The sequence below is a fragment of the Rhipicephalus microplus genome, chromosome 1, assembly GCF_043290135.1.
Source record: "Rhipicephalus microplus isolate Deutch F79 chromosome 1, USDA_Rmic, whole genome shotgun sequence".
Lineage (NCBI taxonomy): Eukaryota > Metazoa > Arthropoda > Arachnida > Ixodida > Ixodidae > Rhipicephalus > Rhipicephalus microplus.
Window position 1 is genome coordinate 20,713,304 of NC_134700.1, and position 25,623 is coordinate 20,738,926.

At 46.9% G+C, this 25,623-nt stretch overlaps 1 protein-coding gene across 9 annotated transcripts in view; it reads right to left on the reverse strand.

Moving 5' to 3' along the window:
- Positions 1 to 287: 287 nt before the first annotated feature.
- Positions 288 to 25,623, reverse strand: part of Duox (dual oxidase) — a 545,810-nt gene continuing 520,474 nt past the window's right edge. For all 9 annotated transcript variants that reach the window (XM_075889290.1, XM_037429312.2, XM_037429311.2 and 6 more), the window contains 2 exons: positions 22,982 to 23,110; positions 288 to 1,481 (listed from right to left, as the gene is read on the reverse strand). In XM_075889290.1, coding sequence (XP_075745405.1) covers positions 1,356 to 1,481; positions 22,982 to 23,110 — 255 coding nt within the window. In that variant the 3' untranslated portion in view covers positions 288 to 1,355. The remainder of the gene's footprint in view (positions 1,482 to 22,981; positions 23,111 to 25,623) is intronic.

Sequence of the window (25,623 nt, forward strand, 5' to 3'; positions counted from 1 at the left end):
TGCCATGAAGACAGGGTTCACTTTCGCATTTTACCTGTTTACACGAAGGAGGTCCCCATCGCAATAGGTTTAAAGTCAAACACACAGCACTAATTGAATGGGTAGCATTACAGAGCTTTAGAATCGCGTACAAAAAGCTTTGCAGTCCTTGCAGTCCCCGGTTAACTCCGTCACTTGACGTGTCCACAGAGAGTCAAGGTATGACAGATTCGCAAGGCTTTCTGTGCGCTATTCTAAAACTCTCCTTTGAGATCTCTCAGAACTTCAGTCATAGGATGAGTTGCATCTCATGAATAAAAATATATTTTATTAAAAACATGTGAATAAAAGCAACTGGACAAAAAACATCAAGAGTGTTGCAATACATCAATGACTGCGCAACACATGTGGGTACAGGAAAAGTGTCATAGCCGTCATGAAAGGAAGCCATGGGACATTAAGTAGGATGAACTAATAATAATAATGGTTTAAGGAAAGGAACAAACACCTAGAGTGAGACACTGAGTAACGCCTCAATTACTATCATTACACTGAAATTGTGACAAAGCCTTACTAAGTAAAGCTGCTTTGCATGCTTACTTTCTGTGATGTACCTTTACTCGTTTGATAGCTCTTCAGTAAAAAATAATCACCCCTGTGGACTACTTTAGTTATTGAGAACGTTTCTGAACAGTTTGACGGCCACATAGAGTCATGCACATCGACATTTAGGTCAGTTTCCATCAGTGTGCGAGGCGCAAGCAGTTTGCAAAGCAGGACGCGACACAGGCGGTCGAAAAGCGTTATCAGTACATTCCTCGCTAAACTAAGCCAAACTGGTTCTAAATATTGTTGGTGTCATCGTATTCAGAAAAAAAAAAAAAACTTCGTCCCTAACACTAGTATTACTGAGGCTTTGTAGTTTGGGAGCTGATCAATCTGTACCTCTTCGAAAACTTAAGGAGAATGATGACGCAGCAAGAAAGGGGCACAGCAGCCTAACATTGCTGTTTTACGGTTGATGTTCACTTGGACAGAAAGGGCTTAGTGAAGTGTACTTCGGGCACCATTGCATGATCATGCAGCCGCGCAATAACAAGCTTTAACAACACACGAGTGATGAGGACGACAGCCCAACATTGCACTGTAACTTCGAAAGATGCAGTCATTTTGAATGTTTGTTGGCGAGGGCCGCAACGTAAAAGCATAAAAGAAAAAACTTTTTTTCAGTGAGCTCAAGTGAGTCTAGGTCTAGGGGTGCATCAGACGAGCCGTCAGCATAGCCAGATACGTAGCGAGAACGGGCAGGCAGCATGCACTGCTATAATCATCACAGTTGGTTTCATTTTTGGCAGTATGGCGTCAGACTGCAATCGTCAAAAGTTCTCGTAGTGGTGTATGAAGTACGGCAGCTTCCGGTTGTTGTTGACCGTTTCGCAGGCAGAACTCACGCTTTTTGTGAGTGCTGAAGGCCCGCAACTGAATACGCCCACTTTGCTCACCTGCGTTCACCAAAGACATACAAAGTTAGAAAACACAAACAATATTCAGAGACACCAAATAGCTGAGCACGTAGTTATTTCAACAAAAAAAATCGACACAAACCAATCTTTTTAACGCTGTTTTCTACTGTAGATGAACCAACGAGTCCAGATGCACACTCTACTGTTGTAGTTATTTATTGCATATTTGTGCTTGCGCCAACCAGATGTCCTACAGAGTCTTTGGTCTGAACTCCTACGTGTGAGGTATATTTTGTCACAAACAATTGTTATCCCATATGAGGTCGATAAAGAATAAAAGTCACTGTTTCGCCACTAGGGCAAAGCAATAAATACGATAGCAAGAAATTACAGTCTCACACGAACAATGGCAAGCAGCTCGATACCTCCAGCATGCTGCTGTAGCACTAAGAAGGACACTAGGAAAGAACACATAGCTATACACAGGACAAGTGTGAACTAACAACCGTCATACCTGTTGTGTGCTTGTAGTATTTGAGGAGCACGCTGCAAATGTCCACAATGCAAAAGCCGACACTGATTTTTTTCTTTTTCTTTTTAACTACAGCATATGAAATGACCCCTCTGCGTCTCCTGTCACGCAATAATGTCTGTTGCCTTGTGTGCCCCGTGTTCTTTTCTTTTTCATCTCAAGGGCAGTTTTCAGTTTGAAAAAAATTGTGAAAGCATTGGTGATAGAAAATACGCTCAATCAATACTTAGATTTACACACCGCGAGCTGTAAATAGTGCATATAATTAGCTCGCCATTAGATCACTGGCACAAGCATGGAGAGTGGCTGTGTTGGCTAGTGTAGCTCGTTGAAATCCCTGGCTTTGGAATTTTTGTACTGATTTATTGTTCTTAGTGCATTTTTCATGTATATAGGTACATATACATATCGGACACATCACTGCAGCGGCAAAAATCATCCGAGAGTGTCAATTTAGTTACTATTGCAAAAAATTATGAACCATCTCTCCGAAGAGAACCAAGATGAGATGCGAAGCCGCAGCGATGCGCACCGTTGACCCGGCTCAAACGGGTGTTGACACAGACACAGTTTGAAGTGAAACTCGGTGTACCCTTTACTCGAGTAAACGTTTCTTTGAAACGCAAAGACATGGGCGGCAGGTCGAGTTTCGTGCAAGTTTCATCGCAGGTAAACGAGCCGAAAGAGTGTTTCCACTCAACATGGTGTCGAGCGTTGTGGGCGGTGGAGAGAGTGAAGCGAGGAAAAGTGTGCTGTGAGCGAGCAGAGGAGCATCACCATCTAGGTGTGTTGGGAGGAGTCGGCAGCTGCTGCGGGTGAGAGAGAAAGTGACGTCAACAAACAACTGTGACTTGACCCACTTGACATTGTTCCAACAACTGCAGCAGGGGGAATGCGGTGCGGCGCCTTGGCATGGAGGCACGCATGGACAGCGTTACACAAGCTAGTCAAAGAGCTGCTTCGTATCTAATATTTTATTAATAATTACTGGTGTTTATATGTCCCAAAACACCCATACAATTATGAGAGACGTCGTAGTGGACGGCTTCTGAAATTTAGACAACCTGGGGCTCTTTAACGTGCACCTATATCTAAGCACACAAACCTTCCGCTTTTTCGCCTCCAAAATAAATGCAGCACGAAATCGATCCTATGACCTGTGGATCAGCAACCGAGTGCCTTAGCCACTAGGTCACCGTGGCGGGTCACTAAATAATTATGGTGACGTGACAATTACATATGACAGCAAACCTCTGCAATCACGTAAGCAACCAACAGAGTGTCAAGAAAAATGATATTTTTAAAGGGGTCATGAAAAGGTTGCTCCTGAAACAATGCCAAACCACCAGCAGCCACACGCACCAACTATATGTCTCACCACTATGGTTCAGCTCTGCCAAAGCTACGGAGTGAAAGCAGGCGTTGTGCTTGCATAAGAAAACATAGTTCCAGATATTATTGTTTTGCAATTGGCAAGGTTCAGACTTTTGCCCTTGTTTAGCCGCTGCTGCACATTAATAACTAATATGTTTAGTCTTCATCAGATTCACGGCGCACTTTTTTTTATTGTTGTATAAGTAGTCAATGGTACTTGTGGCTAAAAGTCAAAATGGCAGCGCTCTTGCAGACTCAAGCACCCGCTTCGATCGGAACTTTCCCGTGGCGCTCACCCCGATCGCTCAAAGCAACAAATGAATGGTGTAATTCACTTTGTGCCATCTCACGATCAGAACAAAGTACCAGGTTGGCTTTGCCGTTAGTAGTGAGATAAGCTGTTTCTTTAACCACAGCCTAACATGCCAAAAATTTGATAGCAGTTACAGAAAGTAGCCGAGTGTGGTCACAAATACGAAACGCAAAGACATAAATCTCGACCAAATACAAGCATCAGTTTGGAACTTTCGTGCGAAAGAGAATACGAAGCTGGTGTAATAAAACTTCAGGCAAAGGCCAACATTGTCATTGTGTGCAGCTATGTTCTTTTTTTTTTTTATGCTGCTGCCTGCTCACCGAACGAGTGCGCGCAGATGCCAGAGAGACGCTTAGCAAAGCATTAGCTTAGCAGACAATGGGGCGCAAATGTGGAGGGGCTACTCGTCCTTCTTATTGGCAAAAGGTAGCCTTCACAGTGCTGAAGACACTTCAGAGTTGGAGTATATGTGACGTTTTAAGTAACGTCAGCGTAACAAGAGTACACCTGCATGGACAGTGATCACGGTAAAGTGTCCATGCTCGATAAGCTTACCGAGGCTTTGCCTCGGTAATCGTCCATGCAGGTCCACTATTCTTATCTCCTACTTAGTGCGTGTGACTGCTAGCGGTTTCCTATTAAGAGCCACATTCCACGACCCCTTCCTCTGCACACAATTAGCAATTAGGTTTTTCTGCACACAATTAGCAGCGCTGTCTTCTTGCTCAGTTTTGTCAATGGTTTGCCTTGTCGTCATCTTCACTGTAGCTTCTGCAAGGGGAGCAATACAGCCCCCGCCTCGATGTAGGTTCTTGGAAATAGCTGTTATGGACATCATAGTCAAAATCAAGAAGACGAAATTGGCATGGGCAGGCAGGGGGAAGAGGGGCTGCCCACCCATGACAATTGGTCGTGAACTCGGGAGCTAACAGGCACAGCGGACCCGAAGATGAAGTGCACGTTCAAAGACGATGATGACTTTCAGCCAGAACAGCTGATGATCATTGACTGCTGTCCAGATGAGGATGAAGTGCATAATAGATGCCTACACTAATTCTTCTCACATAGAGGCGGCCAGCCAGGCAGCTGAGGGCAGGTAGTCAAGGTGACGAGGAACGTCATGTGAAAAGCTTCATGCGGGAAACATGTACGATTTCGCTGCTGCAGTAACGGAGGTCAGTTGGCACGACAAGAGGCGTGACGCGATAATTGACAGAATAAGTCTGCTCTAAAACTACATATGGGCAAATTAATCGAGGCTGGAACTTGTCGCACAGACCAGGTGTGCAAATTGGTGCCAATAGCAGCACTTTGTCACACAGTTGGAATGACACCACACGATAAGAGGTGTCGTAAATGACCTTCCTTGCTTGTTACATAGCTTGCTTGTTCATATGCGCACGCTCGCGGCACTAGGCAAGGCAAGAAATATATTCTTCACAAGAAGACGGTAATAGAAGGCCATTGTTGGTGAAGAAGGAAACGTCGATAAAAAAAGTAAATGAACATTCCTAAACGAGGTAAAACGGTGAGTAGCTTATTGTGCACTGAACAGCAGTGTTGTAGGCGAAAGTGAGGAGCGGTAAAAGTTTATCCCAGTTTTTGTGATGCGGTTGAATGTGCATGATGATCATGTCAGCAAGGGTTCGATGAAATCGCTCGGTCAGATCGTTTGTTTGAAGATGCCGTCTTGTGTGTAGTGCCAGAAATGCGTAGAACTTCACTTAAAAGCTGTGAATAGAACACCTTTCCACGGTCACTTAGAAGTACGCGAGGAGCACCATGACGTAGAATTATGGCCTGAAGGACAAAGTCAGCAACTTCTGATGCTTAACCAGTAACTACTGAAGTTGTCTCGGCGTAACGTGTCAGTTGGTCTACGGCGGTGACTATCCATCTATTTCCAGAGCCAGTAACACGAAGGGGCCCATAAAGATCGACATTAATGACCTCAAAAGGTGTTGAAATTGACCGGCAAGAGGTGATGTTGGAAGTTTGCGAAGTTGGCACGGAGAACCCACGTACCTTGCTACGCTGGTAAAAAGGCCAGGCCAACAAAAGCGACTTTGAAAGTGGTCGTAGGTTTTGTAAAAGCCGAGATGGCCAGCAGTCAAATCGTCGTGAGAGGTGTTAGGCACATAATGTCGAAGAGAGTGTGGCAGAACAGGTACCCAGCGCTGACAGACAGGATGGTAAATGTGACGATACAGCACAACATCCTGAAGTTTAAAGTGCTCAAGTTGTCGACGAAGCTGTGCACTCTGTGGACGCGCAGCTCCTGAAAGGTAGTCTATAATGCGCTGACAGTACAGGTCAGCCTGCTGGCGAGAACTTAAGGGTTGGTCATCGTCGACGGAGAGCTGATAGAGCGAGGCGAGCAAGACAACAGAACTGGGAGTCACGTCTGCAGTGGTGTTGTTGGAGATGGCAGTGGGAGTGTCGATCGGAGCCCCAGGTAGTGGGCAACGAGAAAGGGTGTCAGCGTTTTAATGTTTTTTGCCAGATTTGTAAATAATCTCAAACTGATACTCCAGTAAGCGTAAAATCCAACTACCCAAGCGCCCGGACAAGTTCTTCAATGTAGAAAGCCAGCATAAGGCGTGGTGGTTCATTACGATGGCGAATGAACGGCTGTACAAATAAGGATGGACCTTGTACGGACCAAACCGCAGCGAGGCACTCCTACTCAGTGATGATATAGTTCTTGGTAGCAGTAAGCACTCAGCTAGTGTATGCGACAACCATTTACCGTCCAGAGTCATTTAATTGAACGAGAACAGCACATACACCGCAACTGCTGACGTTGATGCAGGAGTGTCGGGGTGGTCTCATCATAATGGCAGAGTACAGGCTCTGATGTGAGAACTTCATTCAATAGGTCAAACTTTGACTGATATTCTTCGGATCCCACAAAGGGTGCATTAGAAACAAGTAGCTTTTGAAGTGGTGCAGCTATTGAAGTGAAATTCCGTATGAAACGATGAAAATAGGATGCGAGGTCAAGAAAATTTCACAAATCCTTAGGCCTTGTGGGGCGTGGGAAGCCAAGTACTGCAGTGATCTTTTCGGGGTCAGGGCAAATTTCGTCCTTGCTTACGACATGACCGAGAACCTTGATGAATTCGGTGGCGAAACGCCATTTCTTGATGTTGTGCTGCAAACACGCGCCGGCAAGGCATGTCAGGACGTCGACCAAGCGCCTCAGGTGTTGAGAAAACGTTGATGAAAAGATGATAATGTCATCAAGGTAGCAGAGACATGTCTTCTATTTCAGACCATGCAGGATGGTGGCGATCATGCGTTCAAACGTTGCAGGCGTATTGCAGAGCCCAAAAGGCATCACATTGAATTGGTATGGGCCATCGGAAGTTGCAAATGCCGTTTTTTTTTAAAAATCGACGACGTGCATAAAAATTTGACAATATCCCTAAGGCAAATCAAGGCTTGAAAAGTATTCGGCACCTTGCAGTGAATCGAGGGCGTCGTCAATGCGTGGCATGGGGTATACGTCCTTGCGTGTGATCCTATAAGTGACTGGTCATCGATGCAAAAGTGCACAGAGCCATCTTTTTTTCGTACCAAAGCAACAGGGGATGACCAAGAGCTAGCTGATTGACGAATTATTTTTCGTTGGAGCATGTCAGCGACATTTTTCTCAACAATTTTTTTCTCAGGAAGAAACACCCGGCATGAGTGGCGATGCAGAATAGATGTTCCCTTGGTCTGAATGCGATGCGCTGCAGTGGTAGTTCGGCCTAACGTCAAGGAACAGGCATCAAAAGAATCGGCGTGTTTCGTTAAAAAAGCAAGCAACTGCTGCACCTGCACAGTTGTTAAGTCATCACTGATAAGTGCTGTGAAGGGAAAGGAAGAACCAGGCTGACTTGTAGAAAACTTACTGGTAGAGGCAGGTTTAAGTGGCCTGAGGACGACAGGCTCAGCATCTACAACACAGACTACTACAGTGCCCTCTGGCAGGAGAGAGTTCTCTGATGTTACATTCGTAGCAATGACGAGCGCGGAGCCATGGTGAAAGCGTACCACAGCTGACGCAAGGGCTACGCCTTTAGCGACGCAAGTCGACGAAGGGGACACGAAGACGTCAACGTGGTCGATGTCCTTAGAAGTCATGCGGCGGTAGTTCAAGATCTTCGGGAGCGTACAGGCATAGTGGCTTGTAGACGACTTCGTCGAACATAGAGTCCATATTAGTAAGGTGCAGAGTCGTTCACCACAACACATGACGGCCGAAGAAGAAGATAGGAAGTCCCATCCTAAAATTAGCTGGTGAGAGCACCAGGTAAGCCCACTGAACTAGATGTAATGAAGGATGTCATCGATAAAAACACCAGCTGTACGAAAAGCAAAAGGGCGAATAGTGTCCACCTGGGCTTCGACTAGAGTGGGTCCATTATAAGGTGTCATTACTTTTTATAGGCGTTTGCACAAGTCATATCTGAACACAGAAACTGTAGCACCGGTGTCCACCAAAAGATCCATGAAAACTACTTTCATCATAACAGAAACCATGTTGAACGGGTGTGCTAGAGGAATATCAGTGCTACTGTTACATGCAGTTTCTCCTCTAAAAACTGCATTACTGTTTTCCGAACAATTGTCAGTGGTAAATGAGGCTGGCCGAAGAGGAGAGGAGGAGCGATGAAAGGGCGAAGGCGACCTACGTTGGCTTGAACGGTAAGTGTTCCACATCTCGGTCGATGCGGGCGGAGGTGGAGACTGCTGGTGTCCAGATGAATAATGCCAGTGAATGATGGTAGTTCCTCTTTTATGATGTCCTGTAAGGCCATACCTGAAGGCTGCGTGACAGATGTAGAAGGTGGTGAGAAGCCCATTGATTAGAGTTCTTCACGTATTATCTCCCGTATCAAGTCGCGCAGGTTCTGGTCTGCTGGACGGTGTTTGCTGTTGCCCGACTGCAGGCAAACAGAATCAAGTTCATCGAGACGCTGACAGGTAGAGACGACGTCAGCGACACTAGAAGGATTCTGGGCAACAAGGGCATTGGAGGCAATGCTTCCGATGCCCTTCAGGATGTGACGCAGTTCGTCTGGCTCGGACATGAAGATTTATGGCGCCGGCAGAGAGCAAGGACAAACTCCATGTATGATGTGTACGACTCACCGGGATGTTGTTGGCGAATATCTAGGGTCCTCTTCGCGAGAGCGGATCGAATGGCAGGTGTGCCCAATACTTGGCGACGCTGCTGCTTGAAGGCAAGCCAGTCGGTGAATTCAATCTCATGGTTGAAGAATCATGTCTTGGCAACAACCCTGAGATAAAGTGAGACTCGGCGGAGCTTGTTAGAGTCGTCCCAGTGATTATTCCGCTTACTCGCTCGTAGCTATCAAGCCAGTCTTCACCATCTTCGCCGCGGAGACCAGCGAAGATCGGAGGGTCGCGCTGGTGGTTAAAGATGTAAAGAGAAGGGGCTGGCGGTGCAGAGATGGGAGCCGAAAGGACGTCCGCACACTCACTCTGAGACATATTGGTGGACTAAGGGCGCAAACGGCAGCCTGAACAGAGCTCCAGCGAGTAGGCGTTGCAAGGAGAGGACTGGGAATCGTCAATCTACCTCCATCACGTATGACGACTTGGTTGTAATGAGGTTTATTGGCCATGAACTCGGGAGAGAACAAGCACAGCGAAGCCGAAGATGAAGCACACGTTCAAAAACGATGATAACTGTCAGCTAGAACAGGTGATTATGATTGACTGCTGTCCAGATGAGGACGAAGCGCATAATAGATGCCTGCATTATATATACTACCCTTCGGTATTTGAACTCGTGGTCCTTTCAAGATATCGCAGCAGTGGCTATAGGGTCGAGAGTGCGCTTGGAATACAGCAAATACTATGTTGGTTTCCCAGTGCCAACAGGAAAAATAACGCTTTGTCCGCAGGGCAGAGGAGCACGCCGACTTGGTGCTTATGGTTTCAAACCTCTAAAAATGGCTCCACAAAGTTTCGTAAAGGCACCTGGGTGCACGTCAACCAACCACAGCCGCAGGTAAAATAGCCGGGCATTTGCCGCTCCTGTCGAAGGCAGAAGACTGCTGTCGCTAGATAGGTACTGGTGAAACAAGTGTCGTCTTATTGTGATTCGCATACAAAAGCCAACCACTGTTTGAAAAAATACAAGTATTCTGCTCTAGCACCCTCTTGAAACTATGGGCGAAATTTCTGAAGCGTGTCACACTTCCAGGAATGCAGATCAGTGTATTAGCCATCCATCATTGTCACTACATGACAGTGAGTGTAATTACAAAAATATTGATAGACAAGTGCCCCAAATAAACATTTCACATGCTACTCGTGCTCTGATTATATTCTTTTTTGACACATGCATGTGCAAATGTGCCTTTCTAATGTGAAAATGAGCCAGTTGTTAGTGAGCGATCACGTTGCATGGTTCTTCCTTCGTCTGCCGTGCACTCTTGCGCTCCCAGTTCTCTGAAAAAATATAATTACCGAACTAGCCCACCTTTCTATGCTCATTAAGAATTACACAGCCATACAGCGTTCCCTCTACATCGAGGTGTGACCGCCATGAAAAGAATAGAACCTGTGACTTTCGTGTCAGCATCCAAGCCTTTAAGAATTGTGCACCATAGACAACGATGCCCTCTGGGCATTCTGGTCGCACAAAGGGTGCTGTGCACTTTCAGTACTACTGCCGCTTTATAAGACGATGGTACTGTTGTAAAGCAGTGCCTGTATGTGCAGCCGTGCTCTATTGATGATTAATAAGGTTCTGATCTTGAGGGAGAAGTACAACCACGCTGAGGTTCTTCAAAGACTTCCTAATCCTTTTCTTCAGAAGTGATAACGTCCAATTTGGAAGTCAGCTTGAAAGTGGAAATTTACTCGCTTAGAGGAGAACTTGTTCCTGCTACATCTCCCAGAAAAGTTGGAAAAATCCTACGAATAGCAGGAAAACACGACCAACAAGTACGCCATACAAAAACCTACTGCATAGAAAATTTAATGCCTTTAACGGGTAGCTGGTTTGTTAAGCACAGTTGGTGAAGCTAGCTTATTAACCTAGGCTGTGAAGCGCTCATTGCTGCACAGCCAGCATAATAAAAGTGCCAATAGAGTTCAATGTTCTTTTCCTTACATGGGGGCTTGTTTTATTATCTTTTCATGTCCCATGAAATCGTGCGGTCTGACTGAACCCTCGCCGACTTGCCTAACTTTCTTCGGTGCTTAAACAGTCTCTGTCATGACCATAGAACGGAGTGCACGTAGGAATAAAATATCACAATTGTTTAATAAGCTGTGACTCGTGAGCACACAGGTTCGCAGAATACATTATTTCCACGCTGCAGACCCTGGTCCCTCGCACAAAGTCCTGCCAATTACTGTCCACATGACTCGTGATGCCGTACACTTGGCACCCTCTCGTACTGCCCCCGACACCTCCTCTTGTTTGAAGTAGCCCTCCTGCTCATCACTAGTTGAGCTTACTTGACGCTTCAGCTGTTCGCCTACTTTTTGTCGTCACCACTGGTTGTATGCAAGTGATTGCTAGTATGTCTTGTGAGACCTCCACCAGCTGTGCTCATGATGCATGAGCGAGGCATGTGAGCCAGATTGATGACAGTCCTTGTTGTTGGAGCACCAGACAAAATGTGGACAGCTGTTTGCGGTTGAATGGGATCTCTTGTTAAGGTCCTGTGTCTCTGGTTATACTGTTGGCCCTGTTTGGCCTTGTAGGCTTTGTCTCATTTTCGATATTCTACGGTGCTTCACCGTGATTAGCACGTCTTTTCGTAGGGGGCCTTCCCATGAAGAGTTCCGCTGGTGTAAATCTTTCTTTCCTTGGAGTTTCTGTGCACGCGAGCAGCCTTGTGGATGTTTGGCCATTTCATGATCAGCTGTTCAGCGGTCTAAACTGTTCTTTCTGCTGCGCTGTTACTCTGAGGGAAGTAGGAGCTGCTGGTTATGTAACTTCATCCCCACTGGTTGACAAATGCTTTGAACTGTGCCGAAGCGAACTGAGGGTTATTGTCCCATCGTATAACAGCCGGTGCCTCAAACCTCACGAATATCTGGAACAGTAGTTGTGTTATGTTTGCTATGGTGGTACGTTTCAACTTTTTGAGTTCAAAGAAGTGAGAGTAGTAGTCCACTACTACGAGATAGTCAACTTCATCCACACTAAAGACATAGATTTCTATCGCTTCCCAGGGGTGTTTGGGAAGTGAGTAGTTGAACCCCGCTACAACAAAACTGAAGGGGCGCGAAAAAAACTTTGTTAAAGCGAAAATTTCATTGTGATGAAATCGAAAAAGTATAGCCGATCTGAACTAGCAAAACAAAGGAACGTTCATTCTCCAAACTCAAAAAGTGTCCGCTGCTTTTTATTCTATCCCAGTAGCGTCAGGACGCGATTGTCACTAATGCATAGCGAGGCCATGGTGAAAAGCACACTGACACAATGACTACAACTGCTTTCATGAACGAACCAAACAGTTGCATTAACACGTTAACACAAGCAGCTGTCCACCATCAAAATGCCAAGATGGCAGCAGGGTATCGTGGAGCGGTGACTTCTGCCTTATTTTATGCCATTCTTATCATCCATCACTCGCGACTAGCTGATTTTGTTGATAATGTGGATGAACAGCCGTTCTGATTAGTTAGCACACTGCCCAAGTGTGAACAAAATGATAAGCATTTGAATCAAAAAAGGAATTGATCCGCATATGCACCCAGCAGCTGCACAAAGGAAACCATGAACTAAGCAACTGAGCTTCAGCTTCGGATCATCTGCGGCTATACAGTAAACCCAATCTTTAACATTTTGATGCATTTTCAGGACCTGAAAATACGTGGACGAAGTCTAAAACACGCGTTGGCACCGTGAGAAACCACCGCTGTTCAGCAAGCATGGGTGCCGCCACTGCTCGATAGCGATGCTTTTGCCAATGACAAAAGCAGGGCATCGCTATCGAGCAATGGCGGTGCCAACGCTTGCAGAACAGCGGTAGTTTTTGGTGGTGCCAACGCATGTCTTAGACTTCGTCGTCGTAATTTCAGGTTCTGAAAATGCATCAAAATGTTAAAGATTTGGTTTACTGCATAGCAGTAAATATCTGAGCCTGGAATCGCATCGTGAAATTTCGTTGAAGCGGGGCAGCAGAAGAAAAAGTGTTCGTTTTGGCGACAATATTTATGCATTTACTCCTATGAAATACTGACGGGGAAACGTGACTTTTCTGTTGTCGCGGGAATTTCGTCGAAGCGCCATTTCTTGTAGCGGGGTTCGACTGCAGTGCATCATGGGCTCGACGTGTGGTTTGCAGCATTGTTGACAGACAGGACATCTTGACACCTAACTTTGGATGTGCTGGTTGATGCCTGGCCACCACACTGATTGAGTGGCTCAAGCCCTACACCTCCAAACGCTCCGATGACCAGCATCACTTTCTAGCTGGAGTTGTAGTCAAAATCAACTGCAGTTGTAGTCAAAGCTTTTTTGACAGAGTTGAAGCTTTCTTGCTGAAGCTTGTCCTAACAGCATTCACCGTGGCTGTGAAGCAGGTCACGTAACAGTTTTGTGAGCTGTGAGAGCCCTGGGAGAAACTTGGCCAAGTGGTTGGCCATCTCCAAGAAGGACCTCACTTCTGTTACATCTGTCAGCTCTGCTAGGTGACAGAGGGTGTTGACCTCTTCAGGGTCAGCACTGATACCGTTTGCTGACACGATGTGTCCCAGAAACCTTACTGACTGCTGGTGTAGCACACATTCTGCATTCAAGGTGATGCCAGCTTCTTGCAGGCACTGCAGTACTTTGTGCACTCTTGCATCATGTTCTTCTCTTGCAGAGCCGAACACTATAATGTCGTCCTGTAGACACGCTTGGCCCTCAAGGCCTTCTAGAACTTTTAGCGTTTCTCTGTGGAAAAACTCATGTGCTGTTGAAATTACGAAAGGCAATCGGCAAAACTGGAACCGGCTGAATGGCATCAGAAAAGTAGTGTACTTCTGGGATTCTGGTGCTAGCGGAGCTTGCAAATAACCAGCTCTTGCATCGAGCTTGCTGAACCATGCAGCTCCGGCAAGTCTGGCCAAACATTCGCCGACGATGGGGGTTACTAACTACTCGTTCCTGCAGGATGTTTTTTGTTCAACCTTCAAGAAGAGGCGCTACAAGCGCCAAAACGAGCAAACGCGTTCCACATCGCCTCCGTCCTTCGTAAATGATTTTGCAGCAGTTTTGCACAATATACATGTTGCTTTTGCTCCATCATCTCTTGAAAGTTACCCGGACTCTAGTGATATTCTTTATCAAGGTGGGAACTACCTTTTTTATCATTTATTGGACTTTTTTCTCCGGAGCCGCCGCGACACCGAGCTAAGGTGTGTTCAGGACGCTTAGCTGGCCACAGTCACAGCTGCACGTTGACTTTCCTCAAGCCGCTATGAAAATGAAAGTTGAAGGAACTGCCATCTTGTTTACCGAGATCTCCGAACAAGCAGGATGGTGCACCATTACCCCGAGAGAACGACATTCCTTCTCAGGGCAAGCACGATAGCCCTGCAGCAGCTTCTCAAGTCGGCATTGGAGGCAGGAACAAGGTGCAGTGAGGCCTGCGTGCACACAAGCAGCAAGTTTTGAAGGCAAGCAAAATGCCCGCTCTTCCCCGTGATCACCACAAATTTATCATCAGGCCACGGGGTGGCCTGAACGCTGCAACCGTCGGAGTCGTCCGCCTCGTCTCTGCCCTATACAAGGCTGCAAGTATATCTGCCCAAGCATCAGGGAAAATATCATATGTCTAAACGAACAGCAGAACAATATCGTTGTGAGTACATCTCGCTCTTTTAATGCGAAACGCTACCGCCAATTTGCCAGCTTTAAGCTCGTCGAACACGAGCTCAACGTGCGCACTTACGATACTGCGCCCGACTATACAGTCAAGGGAGTCGTATGAGGTGTTCCCCTCAATGAAGACGCCAAAATGATTCACTTCAATATCGTCAACAAGAGCAACCGCCTTGGCGGCCAAAACACTGAGCAATACCACGTCAGTCATCATCGCTTTTGACGGCGGCTGGGTCCCAACGAGGGTGTACTACGGGGGTGTGCCATGCTAAGGTGCACCTTGTACAGAAAGCAGATCTATGTGTGCCACCAGTGTGGGCGTATCGGTCATAGCATGGACATCTGGCCAAACCCCAAAGACCGTGTCTGTAGAGGTTGCGGAGCTTCGAACCCAGACTCCAATCACAATTGCTCGCCAAGGTATCGCCTCTGCGGGGGAGCATATCCCACTGAGGATGAAACTTGCAAGGCTCCATTCAAGACCGATTATCTTGTCAAAAAACGACGCCGTGACCGACGAGGGGCCACGGCGGAGGCCACCCTCGAGCTGCAGCAGCAGAACTGACGAACAGTCCGCACCGCCTTCCCGTTCCAGCTCCCGCTCTCAAAGCCGGGCGTGGTCAACGGGCCCTCTATCCGACCAGCAGAGCCAGTCTCGGAACCGGTCCCGAAGCAGACCTCCCAGACCGAGCCATGGTCGCTTGAGGTCGCGACGTTCGAAGCAAGCCGGTCGTCAGGACACGGATCTACCGGAGAAGGTGAGCTTTGCAGATGCAGTCAAGGGCACGCGGAGACGTGGGGCTCAAGGAGCTACTGCCTCAGAACTTCACAATAAGAGGGACCCTAGAGATGGGCCATGAGAAGCAGTACAGTGCGAAATCGCCCACTTATGCACGGTAGTGCAACAGTTGACACCAGAAATTCGCGATATTAAGCAGTCGATGACGAAATCACCTATGCCTAAGCCTATTTCAGTCGAAACTCCTGTTGCGAATGTTAACGATGGTGAAGCGCCGCCCACAAAGAAACGAGCGACAACCCGCTTCGAATCTGAACAGCACGACAATGTCGAAGCCACAGAAAAAATGTGCACATAGAACAAGCCACAATAATTGAATGGTGGAAAAACAAGAAGAAATGAGGAAACTGCTCGCTGACAAACTGCTCGCTGACAAAGTGCAATCCGCAACATCAGCATTGCGGTTAATAACCTCACTAGGCGCACAAACATGGTAGAATCTCAGACTGATAGAATCGAAACTCACATAGGCCTTTGCCAAGCTCCGTCAATGACGCTGACTGTGGGCCGTACCTTCATTCACAATAGCCCTATATCAGATAGTGCACACGCACAACACCACGATGGCCAGCCCCACTAACGAGCTCGTGGTGTGGCAGTGAAACTGTCGGGCCGTCACTAGGAAGCAACAACTGTTGCCACAATATGTATGACACGCCCAACCCACGCCTCGCATCATAATGATAGAAGACACAGTAGGTACCATACCGAACCTTTCATGTTTTAGCATACGCCTCACCGATTCCCGTTGATCGAGGAATCGCAATTTTAATGTGGAAAGACATTGTAATTCAAGAACACATTATTTGCGGTACACAAGCAGAGAATATGCTCATAGAGATCCTTCTAAATAGGACACACAAGCACAGTGTATTTTTCCACAACGTTTACAGCAACCTGGCTCACTTGCCCAGCCGTTTCCCCTCCCTGTTTCGGGGGGCGCCAGCCTTGGTGGGTGCACACCCGTTTATGGTGGGGAAGATTTTAATACCCCGAACAAAGGCTGCGACTATGGCTACACCACAGCCACAGGCCGACGCCTCTGGCAGGACTTGCTTGACGCAGAGGTAACGTTTATTATTGATCATATGGCGCTGACCCGCATGGGCCCGTCAACAGCACGGGATACGACGCTGGACCTGACTGCGGTCCGGAACATCCCTCCAGCGAAGTAGTGGGATACTTTTGAAGATCTCGGTAGTGACCATATGATTATAGAAACCCAAATTCCTCAGGCAGGTACACCTCATCCCCACAAGCAATTCAAATGAACGAACTAGGACAAATTCCAGAAGCAGCGAGCCAAACAGAGAGATGAGGAGGCGATCGATGGCACCGAGGCATGGATATAAACCCTCAATGACGATGTGAACAGAGCGACAAAGACGGTCACACTCGAAGTCCAGGTTGAGAAAATCGACAGCGGACTAGCCCACCTCTGGGGAGCCAAGACATCATTACACGCAAGATGGACGACGCAATGACACAATCGCAGGCTTCGTAAGAACATCCCACAGCTCAATTGTCAGCTTGAAGAGCATTGCCGGAACTTAAGCCACCAGAAGTGGTACGACGTCTGCAACGCAGAGGACGAGCAGCTGCACAATGGAAGCATGTAGCGTCTCTTCCGTCACCTCTTGGGAGAAACGCACAGCAAGTCAGCCCAGTGTGCCAACTTGCAGCACTTTTTCCACAGGAAACGGGCTACCGTGAGTGATCAGCAGATCATAACACGCCTGCTAGGCAAGTACTTTCCACGACAACCCGAAGTTCAACACAGCGGTTACTCTGGTGAGCCAAACGCGACGCTCGTTATAGATTTTCATGAATCAGAGATCCGCGCAGCGCTCTACCAGCTTAATGAAAAATCAGCACCTGGCCCCCACAAGGTTACAAACAAGACTCTACGAAACCTCGATGATGTCTTGATCACCACTCTTGCAGCATACATCAACAAATGCTGGTGAAAGGGTCGCATCCCAGAAGCATGAAAACGCTCTGAGGCTGTTTTTATACCGAAGTCAGGAAAGGCGTCTAGCCTCGATAACCTGAAGCCAGTTTCCCTCACATTCTGTGTTGGCAAGGTGATAAAGCCCATATCAACAACCACCTAGAAGACACGGGAGCCTACCCACCCACTATGGTAAGCTTTCCATCACACCTCTCCACACAAGACGTCAAGCTCCAGCTCTACCACCAAATCATCAACGACCCAACTAGCAGCACACGAGCCATCCTCGACCTGGATCTAGGAAAAGTGTTCGACAATGTAGCACATGCAGCAATCCTGAGCCAAATAAGCTCATGCTGGGCCAGAGAAGCTACAACTACATCAGCAACTTCCTTTCATGTCGCACGGTCACCCTCTCCGACGAACATACCTTAGGAAGCAGCGGCACTCCCGAAGGGTCAGTAATATCCCCGCTCTTTTTCAACCTCGTGATGATGGGTCTCCCGGTCTGCCTTGGCGAGATTTACGGCCTCCACCATGCCTTGTATGCAGACGACATCACCTTGTGGGTTAATAAAGGAAGCGACGTAGAAATAGAACGCACCTTACAAGCAACAGTATGTGCAGTAGAGGCCGATCTCCGAGACACGGGCCTCCAAATCTCTCTGCTGAAATCAGAGCAGTACACCTACCGCCTGTGCCGCCGGTGCAAGCCAATTGGTGAAATGGCAATGTGAAAATATACAGTTGTTTACGCAAAACGTCTCATGCCTTCCCCAAGTTCCAAAAATATGCATCCTCGGCATGTACACAGCTGCCAACAGATCAAACAGCCAAACTATCCGAAAAATTGAGGGCAAGATTACAGCAGCTAACCGCCTGATCAAGCGAATTACAAACAAGCACACAGGAATAAAGGAGGACAGCATCATGTGCCCTATATACTCGTTTGCAATCAGTCACATCACTTATGCGGCCGTCTTCCACGACTGAACTGTCACCCAAAGGGAGAAACTTAACACTTTTACACCCAGAATCTACAAGATCGCCCTTGGTCTACCGGAACCCACGAGCACCACTCGTCTGCATATAATTGGGGGTATACAACACTCCTGAAAAAATGGTGGATGCGCAAAGAGTCTCGCAACACGAACGTATGTCCCTGACAGCCGCGGGTCAGTACATCCTGGAGAAGCTCGGCCTGAATTTTCACGTCGAACAACGTCAGAAAGAGGACATTCGAAAAATCAGCGACACGCTGATCATTGCCCATCTTCCTAGAAATATGCACCCGGAACATAACGCGGGTTGACGCCAGGCTTGTGCTAAGGTAATGCTGCGCTTCTTCAGTGAGTAGAAGACTCTGCGCTTCGTGGACATGGTAGAATGCACACACAAACAGCGGTTCACGGTAAAACCTCTGTACCTTTGGAAAAGTACAGCCTTGTTTTCATCTGCCCCCGTTCCTCCTCTCCCACCACAGCTTCTTGTCTCTTCGTGTGGATGCGGCGCAGAACCGGTTTTCGCTACTCGGCACCATGTTGGATGCGCCAAAGCGCCAATGTGTTGCTTGTTCACCGCATGCAAAATGCAGGACGCTGTAAAAAATTTTTCTCAAAAAATGGTTTATGATTCAAGCTTTATGATTATTGCGGCTGTCCTGAAGCACAGCCTGTGTTTGCAACAGCGTGCTCGTTGCGTGTGCTCCTTATGAAATGAACCGCTGGCACTTGCAAAAAAAAAATGCTTTGTTGAAATACATATGACGATGTGTCGAACTTTTTCATTGCTTTGAGGTGATACTGTGCATTGAGTTCAGAGAATACATCGCTAGAAATGGGTGAGTGGTAATTTTGGCAGTGATGACGCGACGGCGCTTTTCGACCTCTACATCACAGCACCGTCCTGGTAGTCCAGCGATTCGAAAAAGTTTCCGTGTGCAAAAACGACCTTTATCACCTACATTATCTGCATCGCCCATGAAAAACCTCAAGACAATGATTGCAAACTGCAATCATTGCAAAAACATCTCAGAACGGCGTACTGCATGCACAAGTCATTAGACAGGCAGAGGAGAGGTAGCATGTGAAACGTCACAAAGTTCTGAGCGAGCACTTTCAAGGAAATTGTTGACATTGCTGCAGTTATAAAATATCGAGATAGTTTGTGCACATGGGAACTATTTCTTCCTAAATGGCATGGCTTATGCCACCACAGCCACGATTTAAATATTTCTTACCGGTTCAATCTTTAATGAGCGTGCCGAGTTTACTTAATTTAATTTCAACCTGTTCTCAATAAACCCAGTTATGTATATCAGCGCCAGATACACAAGGAAACACTATGCTGCGAAAAGAAGTTTAAATGACATAGAATTCGCTACAACTTGTGCATAATTTGCATCAGCTATTCTGCCGTAATATTGATGGTGAACGCACCCAGTCTTTCTGAGAAAATCAACGCAGAAGAATCATTACACAAAGCCGTCTGCGAGGCAAGTCCACGGCTATACAGGAGCGGCTAATGTAGTAGCGGCGGGGTGCCACTGGCTCAAAAGCAAACTGCAAGCTCATCGCGCGTTACAGGGGGCGCCACTGTCACTAGCAAAAAAAAAAAGCAACGTGCCGGAGAGGAGGCGGCGAGGGGAAGAGCAGATGGTGGTACTTTTACGAAGTATACAGGTTTTAGTTCAAAGCAGTTGTCTTAAATGTTAACTCCCGGCTTACCCCCACGTATAGTGTCAGTACAAAGTATCCAGACACCGCGGAAGAGGTTGCGATTGCGCTCGCCGACCCCATCTGCAAGGTAGTTCTTAGCGACTCGCAATCCGCAGTTCGTAACTACGTGCGCTGACGCATTTCTCCCGAAGCTCTACAGATTCTGAAGAAGGCTGGTTGACAGCGATTCAATAGCACCGTGATTCTGTGATTCCCAGCACATGTCACCACCCCTGCCGAGGAGGGCTCCCCAAATTCAAATGAGGTGGCACACCGCCATGCGCGAGAAACGACTCGCCGTGCAGAGTCTGAGACCGCCTTGTCGAGTTCGGACCTCCTAGTTCAAACATGTAGGAACGCTTAGTGAGGTATAACGACATAACCAAGCACTACCAGTTAAGCAGGCGGATATGGCCCTCACCTCACCCTAAGCTGAAATGATGCCAGGCAGTCATCTGGCGATGGCTGCAGACAGACCTCTTCTTCAGTCTAGTGCGATTGCGGCACATTTTCCCCGCATGATACCCGAGTGCTACTTGCAATTTGTCAGGCAACTTGAGCCGATAGTTTCGGATCTCCAGTCGGAGCTTCAACATCAAGACACAAGAGTGGGCAGCCCAGCGGGCTCGAGAGGCGGCAACGTGGCAAGGCCTTGAAGCCCCCTCATAGAAGACGTGATCACGGGTTGTAAACATCACTGGACTTTCAATAAAGTTGTTTGCATCCATTTAACCCTCCAAAGTCGACACCGATTCGAAGCTCACCTCTGCTCTTTTTGGCGACTACCATAAGTGCGCACCATTCTGTGGCCTCGTTGACTCTTCTGATGACGCCAAGTTTCTCCATTCGCTCCAACTCATGCTTGACAATGATCAGAATGAGCAGGGTTACTCGCCGTGGATATGTAATAGCACTGGGCTTGGCATTGGGGAGTACTATTATTCTGTATTCTGTCTTGAGAAAGCCCAGGTCTGTTGTCAGGTTGGGGTATTGGCAGAGAATGTTAGCTGGGTCACTGACCTTGCCTGTTGGCACTGTGACCTCGAGGGAAGGATATCTAATGTTTTGATTGCTGGCTATCCGAGAAGTGCATCATGTAACTTGTCAATCATGTAGGCATCTTTCTGGCACACACGGCTGTTCCAGCGCCGGGTCGCCCAAAAAAGTCCTACTGTTGCGATTTTGGTCTGACCTAGTCTCAGCAGTTGATTCTTGGCCTCCTTCAGCTTGGCCATGGCTTGTTTGTTGTATAGACTTATAGATATAGCGATTACATCTGCACCGGTGTCTACTTTAAACTTTGTTGGTGAGCCATTTACTGTAATATCGGCCCTCCAAGGCCCAGAGTCCTGTTCGTCAGTGAGTTGATCCAAGTAAATTTCTTCCAAAACGGCTTGGTGGGCGTTCTTTTTACTCTTTCAGGAGGCAGATAAGCACACGGCGACAAAGTGTCCCTTTTTGCCGCAGGCACTGCGTATTTCCCTGTTCGCAGGGCACATAGGGTGCATTGTGGAGCCACACCACTTGAACGTCGACCCAGTTTGGTCGCACTATGTTTTCTGAGAGCGCAGGTTTGGCTTTCCTTTGTTCTTTGAAAATCCACGCATAGCGTCTATAGCTGGAGGCGCCTGTTGCTGCGGTCGTAGGTCCTTTTGTGCCTGCTGGATTGTTTCTGAGTTGCGTGCAGCGGTGACGGCAGCTTCTAGAGTCAACTCGGCATTACGTTGCAGCTTTTTGCTTACTTACGATTCTGCGAGATTGACGCGAGCCTAATCTGGATCAATTCTCCTTTCAGATCACTTGAAGGTTTCGGTTAGTCTGTAGAGTTCGGTTATGAACACGTCGACTAACTCATACGCTTCTTGCTTCTGGCTGTTTTTGCCCACTCATATCTCATGTTCATGCGCGGCACAAAATGTTTCACGAAGGCTCATGTTACCGCATTGTAGTTGAGTTTCTGAGCATCTGAAAGTTTCAGTAATGCCAGGACATCCTATGCTTCACAGCCCACCGCATAGATGAGTGTGTTTACCTGAGTTTCCTCGTCTTGTTTCTTAAAACCTGAGATAACACGGTACTGCTTTCATTGTGTAAACCACTGCTTCCACTCTATGGGCCACTAAATGCCGAGCTTTTCCAACAGCTTAACAACGAATGAGTTGAGGGGGGTTGCAGGCTGCGCTGTGGGCCCTGTAGGCGATGCCATGAGTATGGTGAGCTGCGAAGTTCCATGTTGCGATGCCGGCGTTTCTTGGGCTTACTTGAACGGTGGCATGCTTTCTTCACTGCATTGTTGTAGATTCTACATATCCCACTTCTGACACCACGTCGTGACCGTAGATGAAGTGCACGTCGGAGGGAAATACAATTGTTTAATAACCTGTCAGCTGTAAGCACGCAGGCTTGCAGACTACATTATTTCCACACCGCAGACCCTGGTCCTTTGCGCACCGTCCTACCAACTGCTGTCCACATGACTCGTGACGCCGTGCACTTGGCGCCCTCTCGTAGTGCCCACGACAGTCTCATGACTCATAGTGATTTTTGAAAGCATTTTAAGAAGCTGAAACTACTATTTCATTACTAATGAGCATTGCCGCCTTCACAGCCAATGAAACTTTCCTTTTGCAGGGGGTCAATGAAAATATTCTACAAATATAATTAAAAGACTGGCACATTGATAACATTGCTGAAAGTTTATCATCTCTAGAAAGCCTACGAAGTCAATATAGATGACAGTTTTCTTATTACTGAATTTAAAGTATGTGCTTTAAGTTTATGTGACTGACTACCCAGGAGATTTAATTGATATACAAAAAGGTATGCTATCTGCCCAAACACCCTACCTATTTCTTTTTTAGCACACTTGATAAAGAAATAACAGTACTGAATCAAAGAGATCACCACTGATTTACCAACAACAGTGCAGTAGTTAACAATGTCAAGAAAGTATTACAAAGCTATCATGTAAAGTGAAAAGAAACATGAGACAGCTTACGTAGGAGTGCTGTTGCTGCACAAACTTCAGGAAGGCAGACATGTCAGGCCTTCCAAAATGGTTTATTGCCTTCAGGCCGGTAAACATGCTCCTGTTGGACACCCTTTGGAAGTGGTTTTCACAAATGTACTGAAAAAAGGCAAGGAGATGGTATAATAATCAAGATGCAGACAAAAAAGGGGAAATACACGGTTGAACGGGCAGCTTACAGAGCAAGCCCAAAGCAAGGAAGCCAAAATGGACAGTAAAAAGTGCAGACTTCCAAGTGCGCAGTGGAAAGTCCGCGCTGTTCCCCGTCTTTTTCTCTCACTTCGTTTCTTTGTGCTTGTGCTAGAGGCATTGTAATATGAACCAAGCAGCCTGCGATAAGGTTGTGTTTTTTTCTAATGTGCATACTCATGAATGCCATTTCAGCAACCTACCAAATGCAAGAAGATTCGCATTGACCCTGAGCAATGTCTCTGTACACTATGGTGCTTGAAAACCGCGGTCACAGGTACAGCACGACATGCCACTTAGACATCAGGTCGCACTGCATGGCACTTAATACTTTACGAGCTGCTGCTTGCTCATATTGCTAGGCTGACTCAAATGAAATTCCACAGGCACATTGCTTGATTTTCATTTGAAATGGCAGCATTGACTTTAAGGAGTAGCTTTGGATGAGCAGAATCAAATTAACAGCCATATCGTCCACCTGCTCTGTGTGTCAGTATTTACATCCGCAGAAATAGGTATATTATAGGTCTAGATTATCAAAGATAAGTTAAGTGCACTGCATACGAATAATCACCATGGAGTACTCTTTTAGCAAGACTGCAATTAAGGATTCACTTTCGAATGTGTACATTAAACGTTATAACATTTTCAACAAATGATAATGCACCTAATCTGCCTCTATTCACTTCTCACAAGTTTTTGAACGAAGAGCTTAAAAAGAAACCTCCAACTTAAAGTAGAACTCATGCCGTAAACTATGTTTAAGATTACTCACAGATAAAGATGCAATATTCAAGTCTGCAGGCAGAACAGAACACTGCACAGAATGATTTTCTTTGCGTTACACTGCTATCTTGTTCCACCTGTGTTTATTTTTGATGGCGAGGCTGTTCAAGATTTTTGTTGCACCGAAAAACTGTTTTCAAGAAATCTGGCTGGTGCGTGCTCAAGGAATGCGAGGAATCATGTAAATGCCTATTGATGGGAATACACACTTACACCTACAAGTAGCTGATAAGTAAAGTGGGGGGGGGGGGGGGGGGTTGGCAGTTTGGAGCATAGGATAGCTATGTATAACATAGTACAGCAAATGGATGGCAAAAAAAAAACAAAAACAAAAATGTGAATGTGAGGAAAAGAGAGAGGAGGAGAATGAAGCATGCCAGAGCCTTGCACTCTTGCTGTTCCCAGATGAGTCTTACTGATCTTCCTTCTTGCTTTTCGAGCCCCAGGCGGCATGCAAAAAAGCTCAAGAAGTATATAGCAGGTTTATTGTACCTGCATGCAGTTCCTGAGCAGCGAATAGTGTTCTGGCTCTGGCTAAAATAATTTCGGGCCCAGCTGGAACATCAAACAGCGAAGCTGTGCCTTTTGAAAAGGGGAGCTTTTTTGGAGTCGGAGTCAGGTCAGTGTCGTAGACAGAAAATATTGCGGCCATGTGCCTCAGAGCGTGGGTAAGTAACAAGCAGCTCTTGGTAACTGTTGGGTTTTAACGCCCCAAAACCACGATATGATTATGAAGGACGCACTTGTGGAGGGCTGAGTTTGGTTTTTTCAAAGCACACCTAAGTACACATGCCTGAAGCATTATCGCCTCTAACAAATATTCAGCTTCTACCACCACAGCCGAGTCATGCATAGATTAAGGAAGTGAAAAAAGGGAAGAAGTGAGAAGGGCCAACGTGAACGGGAAAGGATGCTGTAGTCTTGAACAGCACAGCAAAGGGTAAGAAAGCACGGTTAATGCGAGTTTAGTGTAGCCGAACTAAGACATTCTAAAATCCAAGGGCTAGCTAAGCCAAGAATGGAGAAGTAAAATAAAGGCAGTGTGGTTTTGAAGCTCATGGCGATGTCCACGGTCTTTTTCATTTCTGAATAGTCAAGACACAACAAATGACGGCGAAGATGCCCTTCGTTCGCAAGCCGAACTGCAACGTACCCAGGCTAATGCCCTGGATACAGCACGCGTTTCGACGCAAGAAACGCACTCTCGACGCCACACATTGCAAGTAGCGTGAGAGACCACATGGGGCTTTCTCCGTCTTTGCCGTTTTTCCCGCTTTTGGACCGGGAAATAGCACCAACGGCCATTGGCGATCGATGGCAATGATAGATAGACCATTTCAAAAACCTGCTGGTGGCACTGTAGGTCAACAATGCTGCACAGAAGAAGGCACTGCCCCTTCACTACATCGGCAAGGAAACATACGTCTACGCCCCACAGACACCGGTTGCTCCAACGAGCTCAACAGCCTCCAGCAGCAACACCGCTACAGCAGCCGCCAACTAGGCAGACGAGTACAAGCAGGTCAAGAAACGACTTCACGATCTCTTTATGCCGATAATGAACCGTGAGTACGAAATCTTCACCTTCCGAAGATTGACCCAACAAGATGGCGAGACAATCGACAACTTTTATATGC